Consider the following 23,408-nt stretch of genomic DNA (forward strand, 5'->3'; position numbering starts at 1 on the left):
GGGAGGACATTGGGCACATGTTGAGCGGGAAGGTCGCGGTGGTGCGCGACGAGGTGACGCGGTGTGGAGAACGCGTGGGGAGCGAGCTTGAGCGAAGCACAGCCAAGTTGACTGGGGCTATGGGAATCGCGACGCGGGGTGTAGAGCAGCCGGCGATCGTCGCATTGGAAAACCAAATTTTGGGGGCGCTGGCCGAGTTGGAAAAGAGAATTTCAGGGGTGCCGACGATCGTCGAGGAAAAATAAATAATTGGGGCTGAAGAGACGGGAGAGAAAGTGAACAAATCGCGGGAGAAAGAGATGGAATGTGAACAAAGTCTGTATTTGCACCGTGATGCCGGGCTTGCTAATGAAATAAAAAGTTTGCAGGTGCCAGCGGAGAAGGAGGGCCCGTCCGAGCTGAGTAGCGAAAATGGCGCGAATGTGTTTGGCACGAACGGGTTTTCGGCGCGCATGGGAGAAAGGCGAGACCCGGGCGTTCGTGATGGGCCCATTGTGCGGTATGAGAGGGAGTCCATACCCGAGTGTGTGAGAGAAAAGTGTGCGCCGGAGTGTGCAGGAAAAGAGTGTGTTACGCAGTGTTAGTAACGGGAGAGTGCGCACCTGGGGGTGTGGAAAAAGAGTGTGCGATGGCTGAGTGTGTTACGGAGTGTGTAACAGGAGAGTGCACACCTGGGGGTGTAGAAAAAGAGTGTGCGATGGCCGAGTGTGTTACAGAGTGTGAGGGAGAATGCACACCAGACTGTGTGCGGAAAGAGTGCATAACCGAGTGTGTGAAAGGCGTGAGTGCGCCAAGGTGTGCAGGTACGAGTACGGAGTGTGAGGGAAAGTGCACACCTGAGTGTGTAAAAAAGAGTGCATAACGGGATGTGTGAGAGGCACGGGTGCACCTGGGTGTGCGAGTGTGGAGTGGGTCGCGAAGTGTGAGGACGCGGCTCAAGCATCGAAACCGACCGGGGTAGCGCCTAGCGGGACGGGTAGCAGACGCGAGCCCCCGGTGAGTTGTGTGCTGCAGGGACTGGAGGGGATCGGTGCCGCGTCGGTCTCACATGGACCGGCGTGCACGATTCGTACCGGCCCCCTCACTGTATGGTTGGTGCCGTATGGCGGCAAGGGTGATCGGCGAGGTTCAAGGGGAGGTAGAAGTTTTCGGAGCCGCGCACCTTGTCGGGTGCGGTGCTCCGACCGTGGCCGGCTGGGTCACCGTGCGTGGGACCGCGAGGCCCCGCACAGGGATGGAGCCCTGCACCTCGGCCCATCAATCCCTCCCCGCTTGGATCGAAAATGCCGGACGGACATCCCATACAGGCGACCAACCACCCGCATGGATCGCTCAGGCCCTTCGAGGCCGAGCTGTGACAATGAACATCCACTTGAAGAGGCTCATAGTGTAGCGGACTGTGAGAGTAGTGTACTACGCTGCAAATTAAATAAACCACACGGAAAACTGCGTTCAGATATATGCAGAAAAATAATACAAGGGTTTATTTTACAATGAATAGTGGGACAGGAAAATCACGCGCCGGTAAATAGATGGCCTAATCGGGACGTCCACACTCACAGATTTCGGATACAGACAAGGGAAAATGAATTAAGGAAAATAAAACGTTCGTTATGTATGGGGAAATGTGGTGTGCGGCCTTATCTGTCTGTCGTCTTGTCCACACGCGGGTCCAAGCTCTGGCGCGAAGAAACCCTTCGTCCGCTTGCATGCTTCGCCAGGCCCCGACGTTACTCGCTCCGCTGCACACCAAGAGGTCCTGCCCGCTCAGCACCAACACTCGCTCCCTGCACCAACAGCACCGCGAAGGGCGGAGCACGACTCCAAGCTCTGGAAGGACCGCTCCAAAGCACCACTCCACACCAAGAGCAAACCGTCAGCACGAAGAAGAGAGCGCAGAGAGCAAAATATGTCGTGCAGCGCCAAGAGACCAGCGAAGAACCAAGAGCAAGAGGGAGAGACAAAATGTCGTGCGGCGCGCCCTTTTATCACCTTCGTCGACTCTCCTCCAATGTTCTCTTTTGCTGGTGCCCTGTCATTGGCCGAGTGCCTCCTGCACTGGTGTTGCTCGCCCCTCCCCCTGCCCAATCAACAGACCTCCTGGGTATGGCTCCCGGCCTTGCCACGAGGCTGTTTGCTTGGCTAGCTGGTGGTGTGGCTGGCTGCGTTTCCATCGGCGGCGCCCCGTTCTGGCTTTCTGCCTGTTTTCCACAGTCTTTGTAAGGGAAGGGAATTTAATTAATGTGTGCACTAAAGGACCTATCTAAGTGTTATAGGAGTGCGTTGCCATTAGGGACAAAGGAATGATTTCCAGGTCTGACACACAGGGGTTTATCTTAGTCCCTACACTATTTAACACCCGAACATCCTTGTATGTTCACAGGTATACTCTTATCCCGACAAACCGCCTAAAAACACAGAACTTATTACAAGGTAGATTCCCTATCGCGACAGTCGAATACCTACCTATACAGATCTACCTGGCTCTAAACATTCCTTTACCCCCTGACAAAACAATATATATATATATATCTATATATACTATATATATATATATATATATATATATATATATATATATATATATATATATATATATATATATATATGATTATGTCTATTTTGCAAAATCCTGATAACACTCGAACACAATCTTAAAAAAAATAGCTCACTACAGGTAAAAAGTAAGTACACCCCATGTAAAGTTTTGACTTTTTCAACATATTTCAACATACAGCTATTTGATCTTCATTTCAACAATATTGATAGATAAAGGTGATGTAACATAACAAATATCATGAAACATTTACATTTTGTAGTCCATTGTATAATTTAAATAAACATAAATGCAAATTTCGCATGTGGAAAAAGTAAGTACACCCTTGGCTCTAATAGGTGGTATTGCCCACTTTGGCAGAAACAACCTCAAGTAGGCGTTTCTTATAACTGTTTACCAGTCTCTGACATTGACCGGGAGAAATTTTTGCCCACTCCTCCATGCAGATTTATTTCAGCTGTGCGATGTTTGAGGGGTTTCATCGCATGCACAGCTCGTTTCAAATCCCCCCACATCTCGATGGGATTTAGATCCGGGCTTTGACTTGGCCATTCCAGAACCCTCCATTTCTTTCTTTTCAGCCATTCCTTGGTGGATTTATTGGTATGTTTAGGGTCATTGTCATGTTGCAAGGTCCACCTTCAGTTTAGCTTCAACTCTCCGACAGATGGCCTCACATTATCCTCAAGCACCCTCTGGTACAATGAAGAATTCATAGTGGATTCTATGATGGTGAGCTGCCCAGACCCTGATGCAGCAAAGCTGCCCCCAATCCATTATATTTCCACCACCATGCTTTACAGTTGGTATCAGCTTCTTGTGGTCAAATGCTGTCTTTGGTTTTCGCCAAACATGTCTTCTGGTACTGTGGCCAAATAGCTCTACCTTTGACTCATCTGTCCAGAGCACATTGTTCCAGAAGTGCGGGTCTGTGCCTAGGTGTTCATTGGTAAACTTTAGTCTTGCCCTGATGTTCTTTCTGGACAGCAAAGGTTTCCTCCTGGCACACCTCCCATGTAGATCAAATTTGTGCAGCCTCTTTCTCATGGGAGACTCGTGCACATTGACATCAACAGTGGCAAGAGCTACCTGTAGGTCCCGTGATGACATTCTGGGGTTCTTCGAGACTTCTTTCAGCATCTTGCGGTCTGCTCTCAGGCTGAACTTGCTGGGGCAGCCTGGCCTGAACAAGTTGGCAATTGTTTGGAATCTTCTCCACTTGTAGATGATCTTCCGGACAGTCGAATGATTGATTTCAAATTGTTTGGAGATCTTTTTAAATCCCTTCCCAGACTCGTGGGCATCTATAACCTTCTTTCTGAAGGCCTCAGAGAGCTCTTTTGATCTAGGCATGGTGACCCCGCACACTTCAACAACGAAGAGCAAACCAAACGAAATGTCTGAGGCTTAAATAAGACAGGTTCCTCCAAGATCCTCTCTAACGATGTTCTAATCATTTGCACCTGAGCTGGTGCACCTGATTCCAATTTTAGATATTTGAAGTAGTGATAAATGTAGGGGTGTACTTACTTTTTCCACATGCAAAATTTACATTTATGTTTATTTAAGTTATACAATGGACAACAAAATGTAAATGTTTCATGATATTTGTTATATTATATCACCTTTATCTATCAATATTGTTGAAATGAAGATCAAATAGCTGTATTTTGAAACATGTTGAAAAAGTCAAAACTTTACATAGGGTGTACTTACTTTTTCACGTGACTGTATTATATACAGACTTGGCATTTAATATGGAATATATATTTTTTCTTGACTTGGGTTTACTTTCTGAACTCAGTGTATCAATCTGGTGAGTTTCCTTTACCCTTCGGTGATGTCTTTGTTGAAAGAACCATGTCACTGATTGTCTTTCGCAGCAAGAAGTCAATAACAGGATTATATCACAGGTGGCGTGACAAAATGTAAGGACAGGTACATTTGACGATTGGCTTCACAATCGGGTATATAAGGGTTGTTGCATTCTGTATTAGTGGAAAACAACTGCTGCACGTCTACAATAGATATTGCCGCTTCCTCTGGAGATGGTCCGTCAACTTGACAATCCTGTTTGTCATGGAGTGGTGGCTTTACGAAATTCTGGCATGAAACAGCGTGCTATTTCTCGGCAGTATGGCATCACTCAAGGTCAGGTGTCAAAGATCCTGAAACGAAATGCTCAGAGGGGTGTCCCTACTCCAATACCGAGGCCAGGACGTCCACACAGAATCACAAGGATGGATGATCGCCAGCTGCACCGGTTAGTCTGCAATGGCCGTACCAAGTCAGCTAATCGGCTTAGGGCTGAGTGGCAGCAACTGACAAATGTGCCTGTATCCAGAAGGCTAGTCAACCAACGACTGGTTCAAGCAGGCTATCGTGCCAGGCATCCCCTAAGAAAGCCACGCCTGACCAGACAACACAGCCAGCGCCGATTGCAGTGGGCCAGAGAGCACCGTCAATGGCAGCCAGGACACTGGAATCACATGACCTTCAGTGACAAGTCTAGATTTCTAGTCTATCATCAATATGGCCGCGTCCGAGTGCACAGTCAAGTGCATGAAGCCCACAACGAAGATTGTATAGTGCCAAGAGTCCAAGCTGGAGGTGGTGGGGTGACCGTTTGGGCTGCTTTTCATGCAGGGGGCAAAACTGACCTGGTTGTTCTGAATGGAAACCTGAACCAGTTCAAGTACAGGGTCATTCTGGAAGAAACATTGCTTCCATTTGCTCGTGCAGCCTTTCAAAGAAACTTTGTCTTCCAAGATGACAATGCACGGCCTCATCATGCTCGCATGATCCAACACTTTCTTGCTGACTGTGGTGTCGAGCATATGGAGTGGCCTGCCATGTTCCCGGGTATGAATCCGATAGAGAACTTGTGGGCAGAATTAACGTGTCAAATCGCCAACTTGGACCAGCAGCCTACCTCTGTGCGTGAATTGCAGCAGACTATTGTTACTGCATGGCAAGCGATTCCTGTCCAAACCTTGGCAAATCTCATGAACAGCATGCCTCGACGTGTACGTGCTCTCCTGAATGCTCGTGGGGGTTACACAAAGTACTGAACTGTAATTTTACTGTCCTTAATCCCAGTCATAATTTAGCTTTTGTTTTTGTTGAATTTTTTTTTGGCTAATGTGCAAAATAAAGAGATACGTCTGGAAAACGTACAGAAGTTTAACACAGTACTGTCCGTGAATTGAGTTCGATATCAGTTTACATCACTTTCAACGATCAATTTAATGGCTTCGAAATGTCAAATGTGGTTTTTGTTTCTTTTAAAGGTCACATTAACAAAATCTAGAATAATTTCAACATAATTCCAATGAACTTTTGGTTCTATGTCATCTTGAAAAGTAAGTTCACCCCCACAAAAAAAATATTCCATATTAAATGCCAAGTCTGTATATTGATATTTCAAAAAGTTGTGGACGGATTATGACAAAACTTGGTGAATGCGGTGGTTAGGTAACATAAACAAGCGGATTTGGTTTTGGTTGAGTGACGGATGCAGATCTGGCCTGTTAGTGGGATACAAAATGTAAACTGTTCAGCCTGGCGGTAGTGGCAGCAGAAACAGAAAAAAGTGCAAAGGTGCCAATATTTTTGGCCACGACTGTATCTGTGAGAGGATTCTCTTTAAAACATGAATGTCTTTGTTCTTCCTCAACCGACAACCACGACCCTGCCCCAAAGTAATAAGATGAAGTCCTGGTGATCTCTTTGTGCATGCTCCACTGTTTTTCCACCCATCCCCGAACCTCACGTTCTCACTCCACACAGTGAAATTGGGTAAAGAAAATGAGATTGAATTGATGTGCTGTTGATCCTCCTGTGTCATGTTCCTTGCATTTCCTTGTAAAAGTAGTCATGTTTTTTTGGGGAATTTCATCAAGTACAGTTTCTCTACAGGTATTTGCCATTGTCGACTACTCTGATCCAAAGTACAATATATCGGAGCAGGAACTGCATCGCCTCAACGCTCGCGCACTGCAAGGAGCAGCACTGGCAGATCTCACAAAGAGCGTTCGGAAAACATTACACAGTGTAATTCAACAAGGTATGGCTTCGATTGATCTTTTTCATGCTTATTTTAATAATAATTCAGCATCATTTTTACTGATGTGCAACTCTTTCACCACGGTGTGTTAGTGTGTTACTCTCAAGAAGGATATTTAGGATCTCCATATTAAACAAGAGGAGCAGCTTGTAAGGCCTTGTTGCATTTCCCTCACAGGTGTGGTCTGCATTTGTCTTAAGTAGCAACTTGGCCAAGATCACCGTTCTAGCCTGAGGAAATGTTCACAACATGTCACGTGCACTCCAGGTAGTCTTAGGCACCACCACCATAACCTTGTTGCACACACAATGTGGTGTTATGGGTTCATCCTAGTGACTTTTTCCCCAGGTTGAGAGTTTTTATTATTTAATAAATGCAGGGGCATTCATTTCATGTCGTCATAAAGATGTGTGATGAGAAACGATAACATAAACTAATCCAAAAAGCCGCATGAACTCCCCCTGCTTTTTACGCTCCTAAATACCCCTTATCGACCGCATCCTCAAAGTACTACATGGAAGTCAATGGCAAACCACCCAGTATAACCATTGCAAAGAAACTGCTTCAGCAGAACCGACGCTCTGCAACAGAGTATGGTACATCAGGATCAGGAGTCGAGTCCATCAGGTGACTCTTGTCCAATCAGGGAAGCCATTTCTCTCGTGGCCCAGCATGTGATAACAGAATGTGCTGGAAACATCTAGTTTAGTTAGGTTAAGGAACAGAATGAACAAGAGAGGTGTGAGTGCTTGTGTAGTGTGTCGACCTACGATGCGCCCCAGCCCCTAACATGATATACAACATGGAAAATGTTAATTATCTGCCAAATTCCATGTATTTTTTTTTAACACTGTGGTGTCTTGTGCACGTTTCTTTTAGAAATGGAGGAATTGAGGCAAAGATGCAGCCATGATGGTTGGCACGAGGAGGGTCTCCACTCCTTCTGCTCCAGGATTATGCTCCACGCTGGATTTGTGACTCTGTTTGGTCACAATAAATCTCTTTCCTCAACAACCATGAAAAATGCCCGAGATGACTTTCAGACATTTGATGACGCATTCTCAAAGGTCATGGCAGGGATTCCACTGTGGTTATTACGCGGCGCGTTCAAGGCCCGAGTCGCACTGGAACAGCGTTTTCTGCCCGAGAATGTGGAAACGTTGTCAGAGCCGTCGGCTCTCATTGCGGAACGGATCGCCATATTCAACCGATGCAACACCCTCAGTGAGGTCCAGAAGGCCCGCGCACACTTGTCTGTCCTATGGGCAGCCCATGCCAACACTTTGCCCTTGGCCTTCTGGGTCCTCTTCTACCTATTACGGTATGGACCTACCTTGTTCAAAATAAACGAGTGTTCTGCTAATTGAAGTTATGAGATGTAAAGGGATAGCAAATTCAAGACCATCTACCTATTACGTATGCACATGAGGGGAGGTGTTGTGATTCGAATCTAAAAAAAAAAATCGCAATACCCCTGGGTGCTCACTTGGTAGAATAAAACAGTGCACTACACCGACTTAAGGTATTTTATACAGTATTACAGTATTCTTCAAAGATGATGAGCTTTATTGTAATCAATCCTCCACATCATCGACAAAAGAATAATAACATATTTAGTATGCGTTCATAGAATATGCCCTATGTAAAGCAAGCCATATGAAAGATGCCTCATTTTAACTTACCAGCTCAAATTCAGTCACAAGTAGAATGTAATCCACTCACTCTCGAGCCAACCCTCTTATCGGCACATCTTACCGCCAGAGAGGGAACTACAACAACAGATCTTCGCCTTTATTTCATCACATTCTCCCTCCAATTAGATTTCCAGCAAGCTCGCATTGGAATAATACAAAACTACTGAGTATAAAAAGCACCAAGAATCCAATGTTCACTAACTGAGGATAAAGCAACCTACAATCCCAAACGAACCGGCTTTCTATTCTCTCAGCCGTTCGGGTGCGATAACTGCCAGAACCGGTTTCAGAATCAGCAATGTTGGGCAACACCGGACTAGGGGGATTTACTCCCAGCCCGGGCACCGACGGTTCTACACGAATCGGGTCGCCATCGGGCAGGGTCGGACCCAATGAAGAAGAAGAGTCCACAGCCGGTCCCAATGCGGACGGCTCAAGTGCGGTAAACTCATCCGACCCCACCACATTGCCCTCACTCATGCCGGGACATGGATCCTCTCCAGAAGGAGCTAGATGTTGCACCAAAACGGTAGCCATGCGTCCGTCAGGCATCCGAACATGGACATAATCCGGGTTAGCCTCTAACACGTGTACCCGATCGACGAACGGTTCGTACTTGCCATGTCGGACCATCCGTTTCAAGAAAGCGGGCCCGGGCTCGGACAGCCAGCCTGGCAAAGGTTGACCACTAGCGCTGCATCTTTGGTAACGAAACATTCGATCGTGCGGAGTTTCATTTGTAGCAGTGCACAACAGAGTACAGATCGCGTGTAAAGCTTCGGGTTAAACCTGTCCCCACTGATGAGGACCCAACCTCCGAGTCCTCAATGCCATTTCCACAGCCTTCCAGACAATTGAATTGAATCGCTCGACCTGACCATTCCCTTGGGGATTATACGGAGTAGTCCGGCTGGCCGAGATGCCCTGTTCTAGAAGGAAGGTCTTCAACTCCTGAGACATAAATGCAGCACCCCTGTCAGAATGGATGAAAGCCGGATATCCGAACAGTAGAAACACCTGGCGCAAGCATTGGAGGATCGTCGCGGATGACATGTCAGGGCAGGGGAACGCAAAGGGAAATCGTGAATACTCGTCTACAATCGTGAGCATATAGCGATGCGGCCCCGACGGGGGGTAGAGGTCCCTTAAAATAAATTCCCAACCTCTCCCAAGGACGGCCAGCTTGAAACAAAGACCCCATTGGCGGTTTGTAGAAACTTGTCTTTAATTCAGCACACACCGAACATGAACGGCATAATCGTCGGACATCATCTACTGAGAAAGGCAAGTTACGGCAACGAACAAAATGAGCGAAACGCGTCACTCCCGGGTGGCATCGAGATTCGTGAATGACTCGCATATCGTCAGACGTCATGCCCGCACAGACCGGTCTAGACAGCGCATCGGCTGCCAAATTGTCGTGACCCAGGTGATAGAATATCTTAAAAACAATAATCTGCCAATTCAATCCACCATCTCAATATCTTCTCATTCTTAATGAGTCGAGTGTGCCGATAATCGTACATAAAAGCCACAGACTGTTGATCAGTCATTAATGGAAACCATTAGCCTAAAATAAAATGTCGCCATCGGCTAATTGCCTCAACGATAACGTACGCCTCCTTTTCGATAGCAGAGTGTCTTCGTTCACTGTCGGTCAAGGTGCGCGAGAAGAAGGCCACCGGCTTTCCCCCCTGGGTGAGCGTCGCTGCGATTGCACAATCTGAGGCGTCTGTCTCGACCAGGAATGGTAATGTCTCGTCAATGGAGGTCATGCAGGTGGCCTGCTATGTCTTCCTTCAATTGTTGAAAGGCGACCTTGGCACTCATCGTTAGAGGAAAAGCCTTACAATCCACAAGAGGCCAAATCTTTTCTGAGTAGCCTTGCACACACCGTGAATAATGAGCAAATAACCCCAAGGTGAGACGCAAGCACGCATGATCACACGGAGCTGCCATGTCGAGCAAAGGCCGAAGTCGCCTGGCATCCGGCTTTATCTCGCCCCTGGTCACCATGTACCCGAGAAGATCTATCGTCTTGACCGCATATTAACATTTTTCCTCGATGAAGATCAAATTGTACTGTTGCGCTACTCACAAGAATCGTCGCAAGTTAGCATCATGGTTCTCTTGATCGTGGCCGCAAACCGTCACATTATCAATGTACACAAAAATGTCTTTCAATTGCTCTTTAGCAATAATGTCATCCATGGCGCGCTGTAAGCAACATACGCCATTTGTTACACTGAAAGGGATGCGACGAAATTGATATAGCCTTTGCCCAGATTCGAACCCAGTATAGGGCCTGTCAGACTCACGTATCGGTATCTGATGATACGCGCTTCTAAGATCCAAGGTGCTGAATACTCGGTACTTCGCCACGTCCCGTACCATATCATCCATTCTGGGCAATGGATACGCATCAAGCTGTGTGAATCTATTAATAGTTTGAGAATAATCCACCACCATGCGCTTCCGGTGATTATCCGTATGCACCACCAGCACATGCGCTCTGCACGGAGAACTACTCGGCTCTATAATATCTATTTATTACATATGTATGCATTGGGAAATGTTGAAAGGGTTAAACAAATGCATACATGACATGTATAGGTGGGGGTGGGGGGTTAGTGATAGAGTCACAAATTCATCCCTACAGTGTTAGAGTACATAACACATGGTCCTTAAGGTTTCTTTCACTGTAAATGGTACAAGCTGAAAGCCCTACTCTTTTGAAAGTACTATTTTAGGATAATTAGCGACATCACCCTTTAAAAGATTTTGTTAACTCTCACATTGAATCGTTTGAACATCCTCTTGTACAATACTCAAATATTGTAGGAAGTTGTTAAAAAAAACATTTGAATAAACATTCATTTAACAGGAGAACAGTGAGATATGAGATTTCCTCTTCCATAATTCCATTAGGAGTCCTGAGGCCCAGGAAGCTGTACGAGCTGAGGTGGAAGAACTTTGCGGAGGAGACCTGGACCTGTCTGAGACCCGAATTCCACTGGACCAGAAGCAGCTCAATGGCCTTGTGAACTTGAGTAAGCAAAGCATGATAAATAATTAGGAATGACAAGCTGCACTGTGTTATAATTTGTTAGCTTATTGGTAACATGCTGATTGTTGACGTGCCATCTGGTTATCCACCTGGAGGAATAAAATGCCAAGTTGTTCTTTCCCTTCAGGAACATTTTTGGAATGCTGCTGTATAGTACAACAGACCCTTTTTACCTGTGACGTGTCACAGGTCTACAAAAGTTCCGCATGGTTGTTGTTGTTGCTGTTCTTGTTGGCGGTCGATTTTTGAAATGTGCACCCATTGGTTGGACAAATGCCGGACCTCACCCACATTTGTCACTTGACTCCATCCACCATGACATCCAGACCAAATAATATGGCCGCCATATTGGTTTTCTGGTGGGCCTTAGGCATCAGGCCTATAGGTCTCTGGTAATTATACACTGCGTCAGGTTTGTTGCATCAGATTTCCATTGGCTTTATTTGGGCCGAGTGTTATTCATGACGAGGGACACCTAAAAATCTAATGAAGGTTGAATAAAAATTATAAGGTTTAACTAAGCCTGTCAGCACGCACGGTATGCGGCTTTCTAAACGACATTGAGTTACGTAATTTTTGAACAGCCTCATATTGGAGTTAAGCAATTCGTGATGAATCAGCTCATTCTGATACAACCGTGGTGGAGGGTGACATGGATGAGAGGTGTTGAGTTAATCTTTTAATAGCACGTTAAATGTGTGTTTCCCATTTGCACTGTTCAGCTTTTAAGAGTGTGTTTGGTTGCAACCAAAAGTTGCTAACCTTAGGGTTAGGGTTGTTTGGGTTAGGGTTGTTAGGGTTAGGGTTAAGGTTGTTAGGGTTAGGGTTAGGGTTAGGATTAGGGTTGTTTGTTAGGGTTAGGGTTAAGGTTAGGGTTAGGGTTAGAGTTAGGGTTAGGGTTAGGATTAGGGTTGTTAGTTAGGATTAGGGTTAGGGTTGTTAGGGTTAGGGTTGTTAGGGTTAGGGTTGTTAGGGTTAGGGTTGTTAGGGTTTGGGTTAGGGTTAGGGTTAGGGTTACGTTGCAACCATGATGCGGTAATTCTTGTTTTGGAAGGTGTGAGACGTATACTATCCCATCTGCAATCATTTGGATGATGTAAAATATACTGTTACGTATAGGCCCCTGTTAAGAAGTAATGCACATGTTGTGGCTCCACCCTCAAGTTAAGCAGAGGTCTGATTGCTCAAATTTGAATGCCTCTGGCAGGGCCTGCTGTCCCAACCAAACAATGGCTTTGACAACACTCGCAGGACCTTCCCACCAAGATGCAGAGCTAAAGGGCTGCCTCACCCTTAAACAATGTGGGACGTGTGCAGATGGGGGAAAGGCCGCTTCACACTTCCTTGCATTGTGTGTTCTTACACGTTCCTCCTCTCGACCCAGGGCAATTGCCGGGATTGGTATTTGGTCCATGGGGCAGAAAGGGCATTTTTTGAAATGAGGAAAGGAGAATGGGGGGGAGGAATCACAATGTGCAGCCTATACACTAAAATAGTCCCTGAATTGCATTTGGCCTCATATGTGCCCATTCAGGAGAGCACATACACAGACATGGCATCATACATAGGAACATGAACACAATGTGGGAGATGGGAGATGGGAGGGGGGAGGAGTGACTGTGCTATTGAATACCTGAGTTCAGCGAACTCAATAACAGGCGCCATGTTGTTACCCAACTGTTCTCGTGTGTGTCTCATTAACTAAATGCTACTAGAATGCACCTTTTTTTTGTGTACAAGATCGAGGCATGTGTAAGAGCAAAAAAAATTAAATAAATAAATAAATAAATATATACTCTGTGTTCAAAAAGTATCCGACCTTCATTTTTCGTGCGTAAAAAAAAAGAAGCTAGGGAGGCGTTGATTGGTGCACGTATGTAGGCGATCCTAATGCGCACGCGTGAATTTTTTCCCACCTGCAGAAGCTGTCATTCGACGGCAGACCGCCGATGAGTGAGGACATGTCAGTGAGCGCCGTCGGATTTTCGTTTTTGACAAAATGACGGAAAAACTTGAACAATGCTACTGCATCAAATTTTGTGTAAAGCTTGGCGATTCCCAAGTGGAAACGATCCGTAAGATTCAACACCGTTCATTCCATTATGAAGGAGGATTTGGGCTTCAGAAGAATCTCAGCTAAGTTCGTACCAAAGCTGCTAACGATTGAGCAGAAGCAACTCCGTTTGGAGATCGCACAGGACATGCTGGAGACTGTGAACAGCGATCCCAGCTTCCTCAACACAGTGATCACTGGCGATGAGTCCTGGGTTTATGGGTACGACCCAGAAACCAAGTTGCAGTCATCACAATGGAAGCATCCAACATCGCCAAGCTTTACACAAAATTTGATGCAGTAGCGTTTTTCAAGTTTTTCCGTCATTTTGTCAAAAACGAAAATCCGACGGCGCTCACTTACATGTCCTCACTCATCGGCGGTCTGCCGTCGAATGACAGCTTCTGCAGGTGGGAAACAATTCACGCGTGTGCATTAGGATCGCCTACATACGTGCACCAATCAACGCCTCCCTAGCTTCTTTTTTTTTTACGCACGAAAAATAAAGGTCGGATACTTTTTGAACACACTACGTATATCTATATATATATATATATATATATATATTTATATATATATATATATATATATATATATATATATATATATATATATATGTATATGTATATATTCTTAGAAATACCAAGAAATGAAATGTGACCTTCTGTACTCTTGCCTCATATTAATATTTTGATCTCAAATCCAAATTTCTTGAGTATATAGCGTTATTAACAAATTTGACTTGACTGCTCCAATATTAAGCAATATTATGCACTGCTGTCGTGTTACATGACATGCATGTTGGTGCACACAGAAGATTTTATTATTTGGACCACAAGTCATGTTACATCCATAACAAGATAGATTGACCATTATAACATCTTATTATGATAACACCAGAAAAAACCTCCACGCCAGTGACAGGAAAAGTTGAAATTAATCCATCAATTTAAATGATCTCTTGGACTTTAAAAAGGTAAATTATGTTACACTCTTGGTTTCTCTCAGAGACAAATCTCTGAGCTACTTATACCGCCCAAAGAGAAATGGTGGTGCAACATCGGGCGGCGGAGGATATCCTGCTTGTCAAATGAAATTTGGCATCGACATTATTCATGCCTGTTCTCCTGTCATTTCAAAAACTAAAAGTTGAGATTTACCCTTGCAATGCGGGAAGTGACCGCCGTAAACGGTAGACAGACACCACAGTTTGCAATATATAATAGATGACCTCCCTTCCAAGGAACTTCAACACAAAACTTTTCGGCCCATCAAGCCTGTACAATGGTTGTAGACTTTTAGGGCCTAGACCATCCTTTCAGCCTCATTACAATATAATGTAATGGTATTTGTAACATGTTTTAAAAGTTAAATTTGCCCCAAAAAAAAAAAACTGTTTAAATTGCTCTTTTTGAGATGTGAAGTGATTAATAAAAAAATCATATAGTATTGTAACAAACGCCTGGTGTTGGCTTAGCGGTTAGGGTGTCGGCTTGGGATCCTAGGATCCTGGGTTCGTAATCCCGGTCGATCGCTGAATTAACACTAGGGGGGTTGACTCAGCCTGTCATCCTTCCGAGGTCGGCAAATTGAGTACCAGTTGACTGGTAATTCCCTGTGTGTCGCAGGAGGCGACTGACAGGGTTGGCGGCAGGAAGGGCATCCGGCCATAACACATTGCTTCAAAAAGGGGACCACGGTGCCCGAAAAAGGCCAACCCCTGCCCTGTGGGGAAAAATGGCCTCTAAAGACGGTTTTTATATTCAGACTTGGCATTTAATATGGAATTTTTTTTTTCTTGACGGGTTTACTTTCTGAACTCGGTATATCAATCTGGTGAGTTTCTTTTACGCTTCAGTGATTTCTTTGTTAAAAGAACCATGTCACTGATTGTCTGTCGCAGCAAGAAGTCAATAACAGGATTATATCACAGGTGGCGTGACAAAATGTACGGACAGGTACATTTGACGATTGGCTTCACAATCGGGTATATAAGGGTTGTTGCGTTCTGTATTAGTGGAAAACAACTGCTGCACGTCGACAAAAGTTATTGCCGCTTCCTCTGGAGATGGTCCGTCAACTCGACAATGCTGTTTGTCATGGAGTGGTGGCTTTACGAAATTCCGGCATGAAACAGCATGCTATTGCTCAGCAGTATGGCATCACTCAAGGTCAGGTGTCAAAGATCCCGAAACGAAATGCTCAGAGGGGTGTCCCTACTCCAATACCGAGGCCAGGACGTCCCCACAGAACCCCAAGGAGGGATGATTGCCAGCTGCCCCGGTTAGTCCGCAATGGCCATACCAAGTCAGCTAATCGGCTTAGGGCTGAGTGGCAGCAACTGACAAATGTTCCTGTATCCAGAAGGCTAGTCAACCAATGACTGGTTCAAGCAGGCTATCGTGCCAGGCGTCCCCTGAGAAAGCCACGCCTGACAAGACAACACCGCCAGCGCCGATTGTAGTGGGCCAGAGAGCACCGTCAATGGCAGCCAGGACACTGGAATCACGTGATCTTCAGTGACGAGTCTTGATTTCTGGTCTATCGTCAAGATGGCCATGTCCGAGTGCGCAGACAAGTGCATGAAGCCTACAACGAAGATTGTATAGTGCCAAGAGTCCAAGCTGGAGGTGGTGTGGTGACCGTTTGGGCTGCTTTTCATACAGGGGGCAAAACTGACCTGGTTGTTCTGAATGGAAACCTGAACCAGTTCAAGCACAGGGCCATTCTGGAAGAAACATTGCTTACATTTGCTCGTGCAGCCTTTCGAGAAAACTTTGTCTTCCAAGATGACAATGCATGGCCTCATCATGCTCGCATGATCCAACACTTTCTTGCTGACCGTGCTGTAGAGCATATGAAGTGGCCTGCCATGTCCCCGGATATGAATCCGATAGAGAACCTGTGGGCAGAATTAACGCGTCAAATCGACAACTTGGACCAGCAGCCTACCTCTGTGCGTGAATTGCAGCAGGCTATTGTCACTGCATGGCAAGAGATTCCTGTCCAAACCTTGGACAGGAATCTCGTGAACAGCATTCCTCAACGTGTACGTGCTCTCCTGAATGCTCGTGGGGGTTGCACGACGTACTGAACTCTAATTTTACTGTCCGTAATCCCAGTCGTAATTTAACTTTTGTTTTTGATAAAAAAATCTTTGGCTAATGTGCAAAATAAAGAAATACTTCTGGAAAACGCACAGAAGTTTAACACAGTACTGTCCGTGAATTGAGTTCGATATCAGTTTACATCACTTTCAAGGATCAATTTATTTGCTTCGAAATGTCAAATGTGGTTTTTGTTTCTTTTAAAGGCCACATTAACAAAATCTAGAATAATTTCAACATAATTCCAATGAACTTTTGGTTCTAAGTCAACTTGAAAAGTAAGTTCACCCCCACAAAAAAATATTCCATATTAAATGCCAAGTCTGTAGTATCGTAACGGTCGTCAGAGTATCGCCGTACTAACAGCCTGGTGGGTTAGGGACAAGAGGTTACCACGTCCACCTTTAATGTGTATGCAGGTCAGTGGTTTGAAAACAACATGGCTGTGGCAAATATACCTGTTGAAATGGCCGAGCAAACCGAGACAGGTGTCCAAATTTGAATTGCGCCTTAAATGCATGAACCAAATTCACCTTCCTAACGGGCTTATTCCAACTCACTATTGGGTTTTAGAGTTCCACGTTCCCCCAACGGCCACAAAATGGGTTCTCATTAACAAGCGCAACTTTATTATTCAAGAAAATGGCAAGGCTGGCATTGTGGTGCTTCCGGTTCGGTCTTGTGGTGCACTGTGTGTCTCCAGTTGTTTGTCGTGCATCAGCGAACTGCAAAGGACGAAGCAGCAACCACAGTACGGCAGGCAGGAATCAACCGGGGATGGCATGGGCCGATGATAACCTTCCCTAACTCACACCCACTAGCAAACCCTCGCCTTTATTCGTTGTGGGCGGGGAGGACGCCCGTGGCACATACTGATTGGGCATGACGCATTGAGCCATTGCAAATGGCGTCTTCTGTCATCGAGCCGGCAAGCTGGGAGCAACAACTAGCATTTTGGCCACATCTGATGCAATTTACATGCTCTAATGGTGGCGAGGTGCTCCATTTGAAACTGTTTGTTCGATATATTTAGCTTTTCGATGCTGAGGGTCTCCAAGAAAAATTTGTATTTGTGTCAAAGCTCAAAGCCATTGACCAATTGTAAATAAATAGTGGGATTTCCCATTTACTCAAAAGCTATTTCCGTAACTATTATTCAATGAGCTCAACATGTCATATTTCTCATTGATGAGACTTGATTGACATAGAGTTCATGAAATCAGAAAAGAGCTCGCTTCGATTTCTAATTCTCCACAGAACAGGACAAGCGTTGGCCTTGCTCAACTGTCAGGTCCATCTCGAGTCCTTGACATGATGATGACCCAACATTGGTGAAACTGGTAGCTCGGTTACCTTGGGATACCTGTTGGCACATTATGTTTGTTTCTGATGATTTGCTGAACGATTTCTTTCTTGTTAAAACTTCCCCTGGGAGAATAGCTGAGAGGCTGCTCTGCTAGTGCAAAATGTAGGCCGCAGATTGTGATTTAATGACGTATTCCTGCACAATTGCTCATATAAAAGAAGCAAATGACATGTTCATATGCCGTGATGACTGAAGACCAATGTGCGACTGACACCTTGCATAATCACAGAAGGTTCATAGGTTTTCTCTCACGTGAAACGATGATTACTTAATTTTCTGCTGATTGCATTGCAGGTAGTGCCGTGAAGGAAACTCTGAGACTCGTCAGTAGTGCTATGCACGTCAGAGTTGTGAAGCAGAATTTCAACCTGGACCTCGGCTCAGGACAGACCTATGCTATCCGCCATGGCGACATGCTAGCGATGGTTCCAGAAATGACGTACATGGATCCTGAGATCTACGCAAATCCAGAGGTATGACATTATATGCATAATCCCAGGTGTTGTCCCAGAAACTCACATCTAGATAACTAATCATGGAGCAATCTCTCCAGTGCCGACTCGTAAATTTTCACTAACCCCGACTAGCAACCTCTTACAAACCCTTAATACAAATACCCGATACCTGCCACTCTCCTGAGGAGGGAATGGGTGGGCGGTTGTAGAATAGCTATTGGTTGTAAGTAAGGAAGTAAAATTTTCAACATTTTCTAACTGTCGGAACGATATTTCACCAGGAATTCCACCATGATCGTTACATCGACGAGTTCGGGAAGGAGCGAACATCTTTCCAGTACCGGGGTCGGGAACTCAAACACTTCTTGATGCCCTTTGGCTCGGGTTCGAGTATGTGTCCTGGGCGGTTTTTTGCCCTCAACGAGATCAGGCAGATGATGGTGTTGTTGTTCTGTCACCTCGACATGGAGCTCATACACCCTGAAGATCCCCCACCCAAATCACGTGGTTACATCGGCATACAACCCCCCAGGGAAGATGTCCTGTTCCGCTTCCGGTGCAAAGTCGAGTTGCTCAGCCAATGATCATTTACACGCTCGATGACCACTTCTCCTCCACCATCTTTATTAGTGCAATGGTGAAAAGATCTCCAACCAACATCTTCACTATTCCCTGTCAATTAATGATCAAAATCTTACATAGTTCAGCATGCTTCAATATTGCTGTCATATTTGGCCAAACAAAATAAATTATTAGTTTCTCGTCTGGGCTTTTCAAAAAAATATTTATATATCGCACCCGTGTCCGAAGGAAGCGGTTCAGTTTGACATTTTTGATATGAAATGGGCAAAGCCTAGAAACAAATGAAACCCTTTAGAATTACTAAATTATTATTATTATTATTATTATTATTAACGGGGTTAGAAAAGATCACGTTTTGCATGGGGGAAGAAAAGAGACGGTGGTGAACAGCTGTTTTAAAGACCTGGAGGGAGGAGTGCGATTGAAGAGATTGAGGGAGTTTGTTCCAGAGGTGGGAAAATAGGGGAATGAAAGAGTGAAGGTGAGCAGGGAGTCTTGATTTTGGCAGTTTCACCAGGAGAGGGTTGCTGGCAGATCTTGTGCGTCCTGTAGGAATATTTGTGGGGCAGAGCACAGACAGAGCATGGGGAGCTAGGAGAGGACCACCGGAGAGGAGTCGTTCGAAGACAGAAAGACCACCAACCTGCCTGAGGTGAGAGAGTGAAAGGTCTTCGGAGTTAGCTTCATCGCGGGAGATTCCAATGATTCTGAAAGCTTTGGTTTCGACAGCGTGAAGCAGAGCTAGGTGTGAGGCAGGAGCACCATCCCAGATGGGAGAGCAGTATTTCATTGAGCTGCGGATGAAAGCCTTGTACGTGGTGAGGAGCTCAGAAGTGCCCAGAAAGGACTTCGCACGACGGATGATGCCCAGACGGCGACTGGCTTTGGAGGCCAGCTTGGAAATGTGGTTTTCCCAGGAAAGATCATGGCAGAGAGTGAGACCCAAAAGCTTGGGTGACAGAATTTCTTCAAGAGGATTATTGAGAAAGTAGATGGGAGGGTTTTCCAGACGGTCTTTTCGGAGAGACAAAGTGAGAGTGTGAGATTTGTCAGGATTGAAAGACATGTTCCACTTGTTTGACCAGTTTGTGATTTTTATCCAGGTCTGCAGAAAGTGAAGAGGCTGCTGCCTGCCGATCTGAGGATTGAGATATGGAGCGGCAGAGAGTGGGGTCATCAGCAAAGAGATAGAGAGGATATTCCAGAGAGTCGGAGAGATCATTAAGATTAGAAAAAACACAGGGCCCATTACACTGCCTTGAGGAACTCCAGCATGGATAGGAAGAGGAGATGAAAGAATTCCATTTAGAGCCACACGTTGACTGGGACCGGAGAGGAAGTCCACGAGCCATGCATGGAGATTTCCATGGATACCATAGAAGGAGAGTTTGGTGAGCAGAGCGGGGTGCCAGACCGTATCGAAGGCACGTGATATGTCAAGGGAGACAGCTCTGATTTCCTGTTTGGCATTGAGGACCTCCATCCATTGTTGAGACAGCAGAAGCAGCTTGTCCAGAGTAGAATGACCTGGTCTGAATCCAAATTGATGATCAGAGATCAAGCCATTGGAGAAGAGGAAGGATTTGATATCCGAAGCGATGATGGATTCCATGACCTTGCTGATGATTGGGAGCAGGCCGATTGGTCTGGCGTTGCAAGGATCTGTTTTTGCACATTTTTTTAATGTCAAGCGGTAAGGTTGGCTGATGTCCAAGCAGATGGCAGATTACCTTGAGCAAAAGAGAGGGTGAAGAGAACAGAGAGAGGGTGAGATAGAGCGGCAGAGCAGGATTTTAGGACCCGTGGCCTGATGCTGTCTGTTCCAGTTGCAAAATCAGAGTCGAGGTTTGACAGATCCTCTCCACCTTGTCGGGAGAGAAGGACAGAGTCCAGGAGCATCTGCGTACGACTGAGTAAGGTTGGTAAGGTTCTTCATTTTTGACAGATGGATGGAAGGAAGGACATGCAAATATTGAAGCGGCTTCATTGCTTAAAAAAGGAGAAGACGCATTACCATTTGATATTTTCCAGATTTTTGACATTTTTCCCAAGATGGTCCTCCACATTGTGAAGTCCACCAGACCAAAGACTAGCACTACCACCAACACACATTCAATATACCATTAAAAATGACATTGGTCATATACCGATACGACCACATCTACTGCAGCATTGCCACTGTCTGCCATACTGTGCGCTTGTGCATACTGAACCGGTACTAGATACTTGCACTACTGACCTGAGCTGTCTGGTAGTTGTCGTCGATGTGTGATCCCTGGTCTCACTCCGCATTTGCAAATTCGATGAAAATATCCCTCGGAGTCGTGGTTCCATCGAACACCATAAGAGTAAGCGTACCATGGCTTCAAAAACTTTCTACCAGCCTTCCGGATGCATACATAAATACAACAAACAACAGGCATTTTAAGGCCATTTTCCCTGCAAGAGCGGGGGTTAGCCTTGAAGTCCCCATGACAATGCATATGGATGCATACATAAATGAAGATCATTTTAAGACCTCGGTCTACTGTACTTCGTCAGTAGCTCAATTACCGTAAAAGTTCATTCTTGAAATTGATAATGCACGAGCTATCACTAGAGCTAGCTAGTTAACTTGACGACATGTTATGTACATTGTACATACACATGTCTTGAAAATCTCATTCGCTGAGCGTGTGGTGCGGCGCGAGCAAGTGTATTAAAGACGAGATTGATTTCATTTACGTGAGCACTAAGCCCACCGTGACCGAAAAATAATGATGTCTTTTTAAAGATCTGCTGAGAAAATAGTAAATATCCCCAAAAAAGGAGGCGGTCATCAAATAGGAAGCAGGCGAGGACGAGATACTAATAATTTATTTTACTTGGCCTTATTACTGACCATCAAATACCACCAGTCGATTAGTTGATGGGAATAACAAGAGAGGGGGGGATGTGGAAGGGTGGAGAGAGGGAGAGGGAGAAAAAGAGAGAGAGGAGGGGAGAGGGAGAGGGAGAGGGAGAGGGAGAGGGAGAGGGAGAGAGAGAGAGAGAGAGAGAGAGAGAGAGAGAGAGAGAGAGAAAGGATGGCGGAGGGGGGAGGGGAGAGAGAACTCAAATGGTGAATAATTTTCTAATTTCTGCAAATATGCCTTGTCAATGCATCCTTGGTGGTTGTAGTAATACAACTAACTTCCCTGATGTTTTCATCTCCACTACTAACACCTCCATCTTCACCAACACCATCTTCATCTGAATCGCTCACACAAGGCTCAAAACGATATGGCTCCACAATTCCCCAAAAGCATTTCCATCACTAATTTTATCTCCAATAGTTTCTTCAAAATCCCACTGATGAGTTTCAACATGCTGCAGACCATAAGAATTATTGCTAATGACGGAGGAATCAGTATTGGAATCCGAGCTCGACGTCCACTGTTTCTCCATGGGAAACCGCCATTTTTATAAAGTTGCGTTCATCGTGTGACATCACTGGCAAAATCGAAAATCGACACTTTAGGGCTGTTTTTGACACTTCTGATTGACAAATAAAATAAATATATATTCCCTTCAAATCAGACAATGATTAATGATTTTCAGGAAAAAAATTGCATTTGGGTTCCCATTTTAAACCAGGGTATCTTTTGATTGGTCGAGAATCAAACATGACCATCACCTCCTCACATCAACACAGAGCGCCATTTCCTGTGTGTTTTGTATTTTACGGCGATGGCGTCGCTTTGGCCTCTACTTCTATCTTCCTGTTCTACCTTTCTTCTTCCTTCTTCTGTTTTTTTCTCCTCCTTCTGTGTTCCTCTTTCTGTCTTTATTCTCTTTCCTCTTTCTGCCTTCTTCAGCACTGAGGATTTCACATCATATTTTGCTATCACTTTTTTTTTTATCCCCGTAGAGCTTCCAGATAGACAATGTTGCATGTTTTTCCATGTGGTTTCAAGATTTTCTCTGAACCCAAAGTCTCTGTCCCCTCCTGCTCATTCAAGCGAAAGGGCATTCCTACATGGATCATTATACATATTTAATATTGTCACCACAATCTCCGAGTTTGAAGTTGTATTATTTGGAACCTCCTTATCATTACTCGTCAATAAATGGCTATCTCACTCTGTGTGGTGTTTTGTGTCACAGTGAATAAATCAGTTTTAGCCAAGTTGGGGAAAAAATAATTATTATTCAAATAAAACCCACTTTAGATTCCTACCAAACCACGTGTCATGTCAAGATGGGTCCCCGAGGGACAAATTCATAGATATGGCCGGAATAAGTCGTGGTATAAGATTGTATCCTCATCACCATGTAAATAATGTGGGGTGTGCGCAGTTATCAAGTTTCTTGTAGAGTGCTCACAAAGTGGCTTAAGCACTCCAGCAAGCACTCCTTTTGAAACCATTGATAAGGAACAGCTGGCTTGCAAATGCTCGCTGGTGAAAAGCGAAGGAAACCACAAAGGGATCTTTAATGTCC

General features: G+C 45.2%; 1 protein-coding gene across 2 annotated transcripts in view; it reads left to right on the plus strand.

Annotated features, from left to right (window-relative positions):
• Nucleotides 1-23,049, plus strand: part of LOC137436756 (cytochrome P450 7A1-like) — a 42,053-nt gene extending 19,004 nt beyond the window's left edge. The window contains exons 3-8 of one of the 2 annotated variants that reach the window (XR_013624987.1): nt 6,476-6,623; nt 7,503-7,944; nt 11,246-11,367; nt 18,205-18,383; nt 18,647-19,762; nt 19,957-23,049. Coding sequence is in view for 1 of the 2 variants with exons in the window: in XM_068130823.2 (XP_067986924.1) it covers nt 6,476-6,623; nt 7,503-7,944; nt 11,246-11,367; nt 18,205-18,383; nt 18,647-18,949 (1,194 nt within the window). In the remaining variant the exon portion in view is untranslated. Of the gene's footprint in view, nt 1-6,475; nt 6,624-7,502; nt 7,945-11,245; nt 11,368-18,204; nt 18,384-18,646 lie in introns of both variants that reach the window. The other variant, XM_068130823.2, reaches the window with a different exon arrangement.
• Nucleotides 23,050-23,408: the final 359 nt, after the last annotated feature.

The sequence above is a fragment of the Myxine glutinosa genome, chromosome 11, assembly GCF_964187855.1.
Source record: "Myxine glutinosa chromosome 11, kmMyxGlut1.1, whole genome shotgun sequence".
Taxonomy (NCBI): Eukaryota; Metazoa; Chordata; class Myxini; order Myxiniformes; family Myxinidae; genus Myxine; species Myxine glutinosa.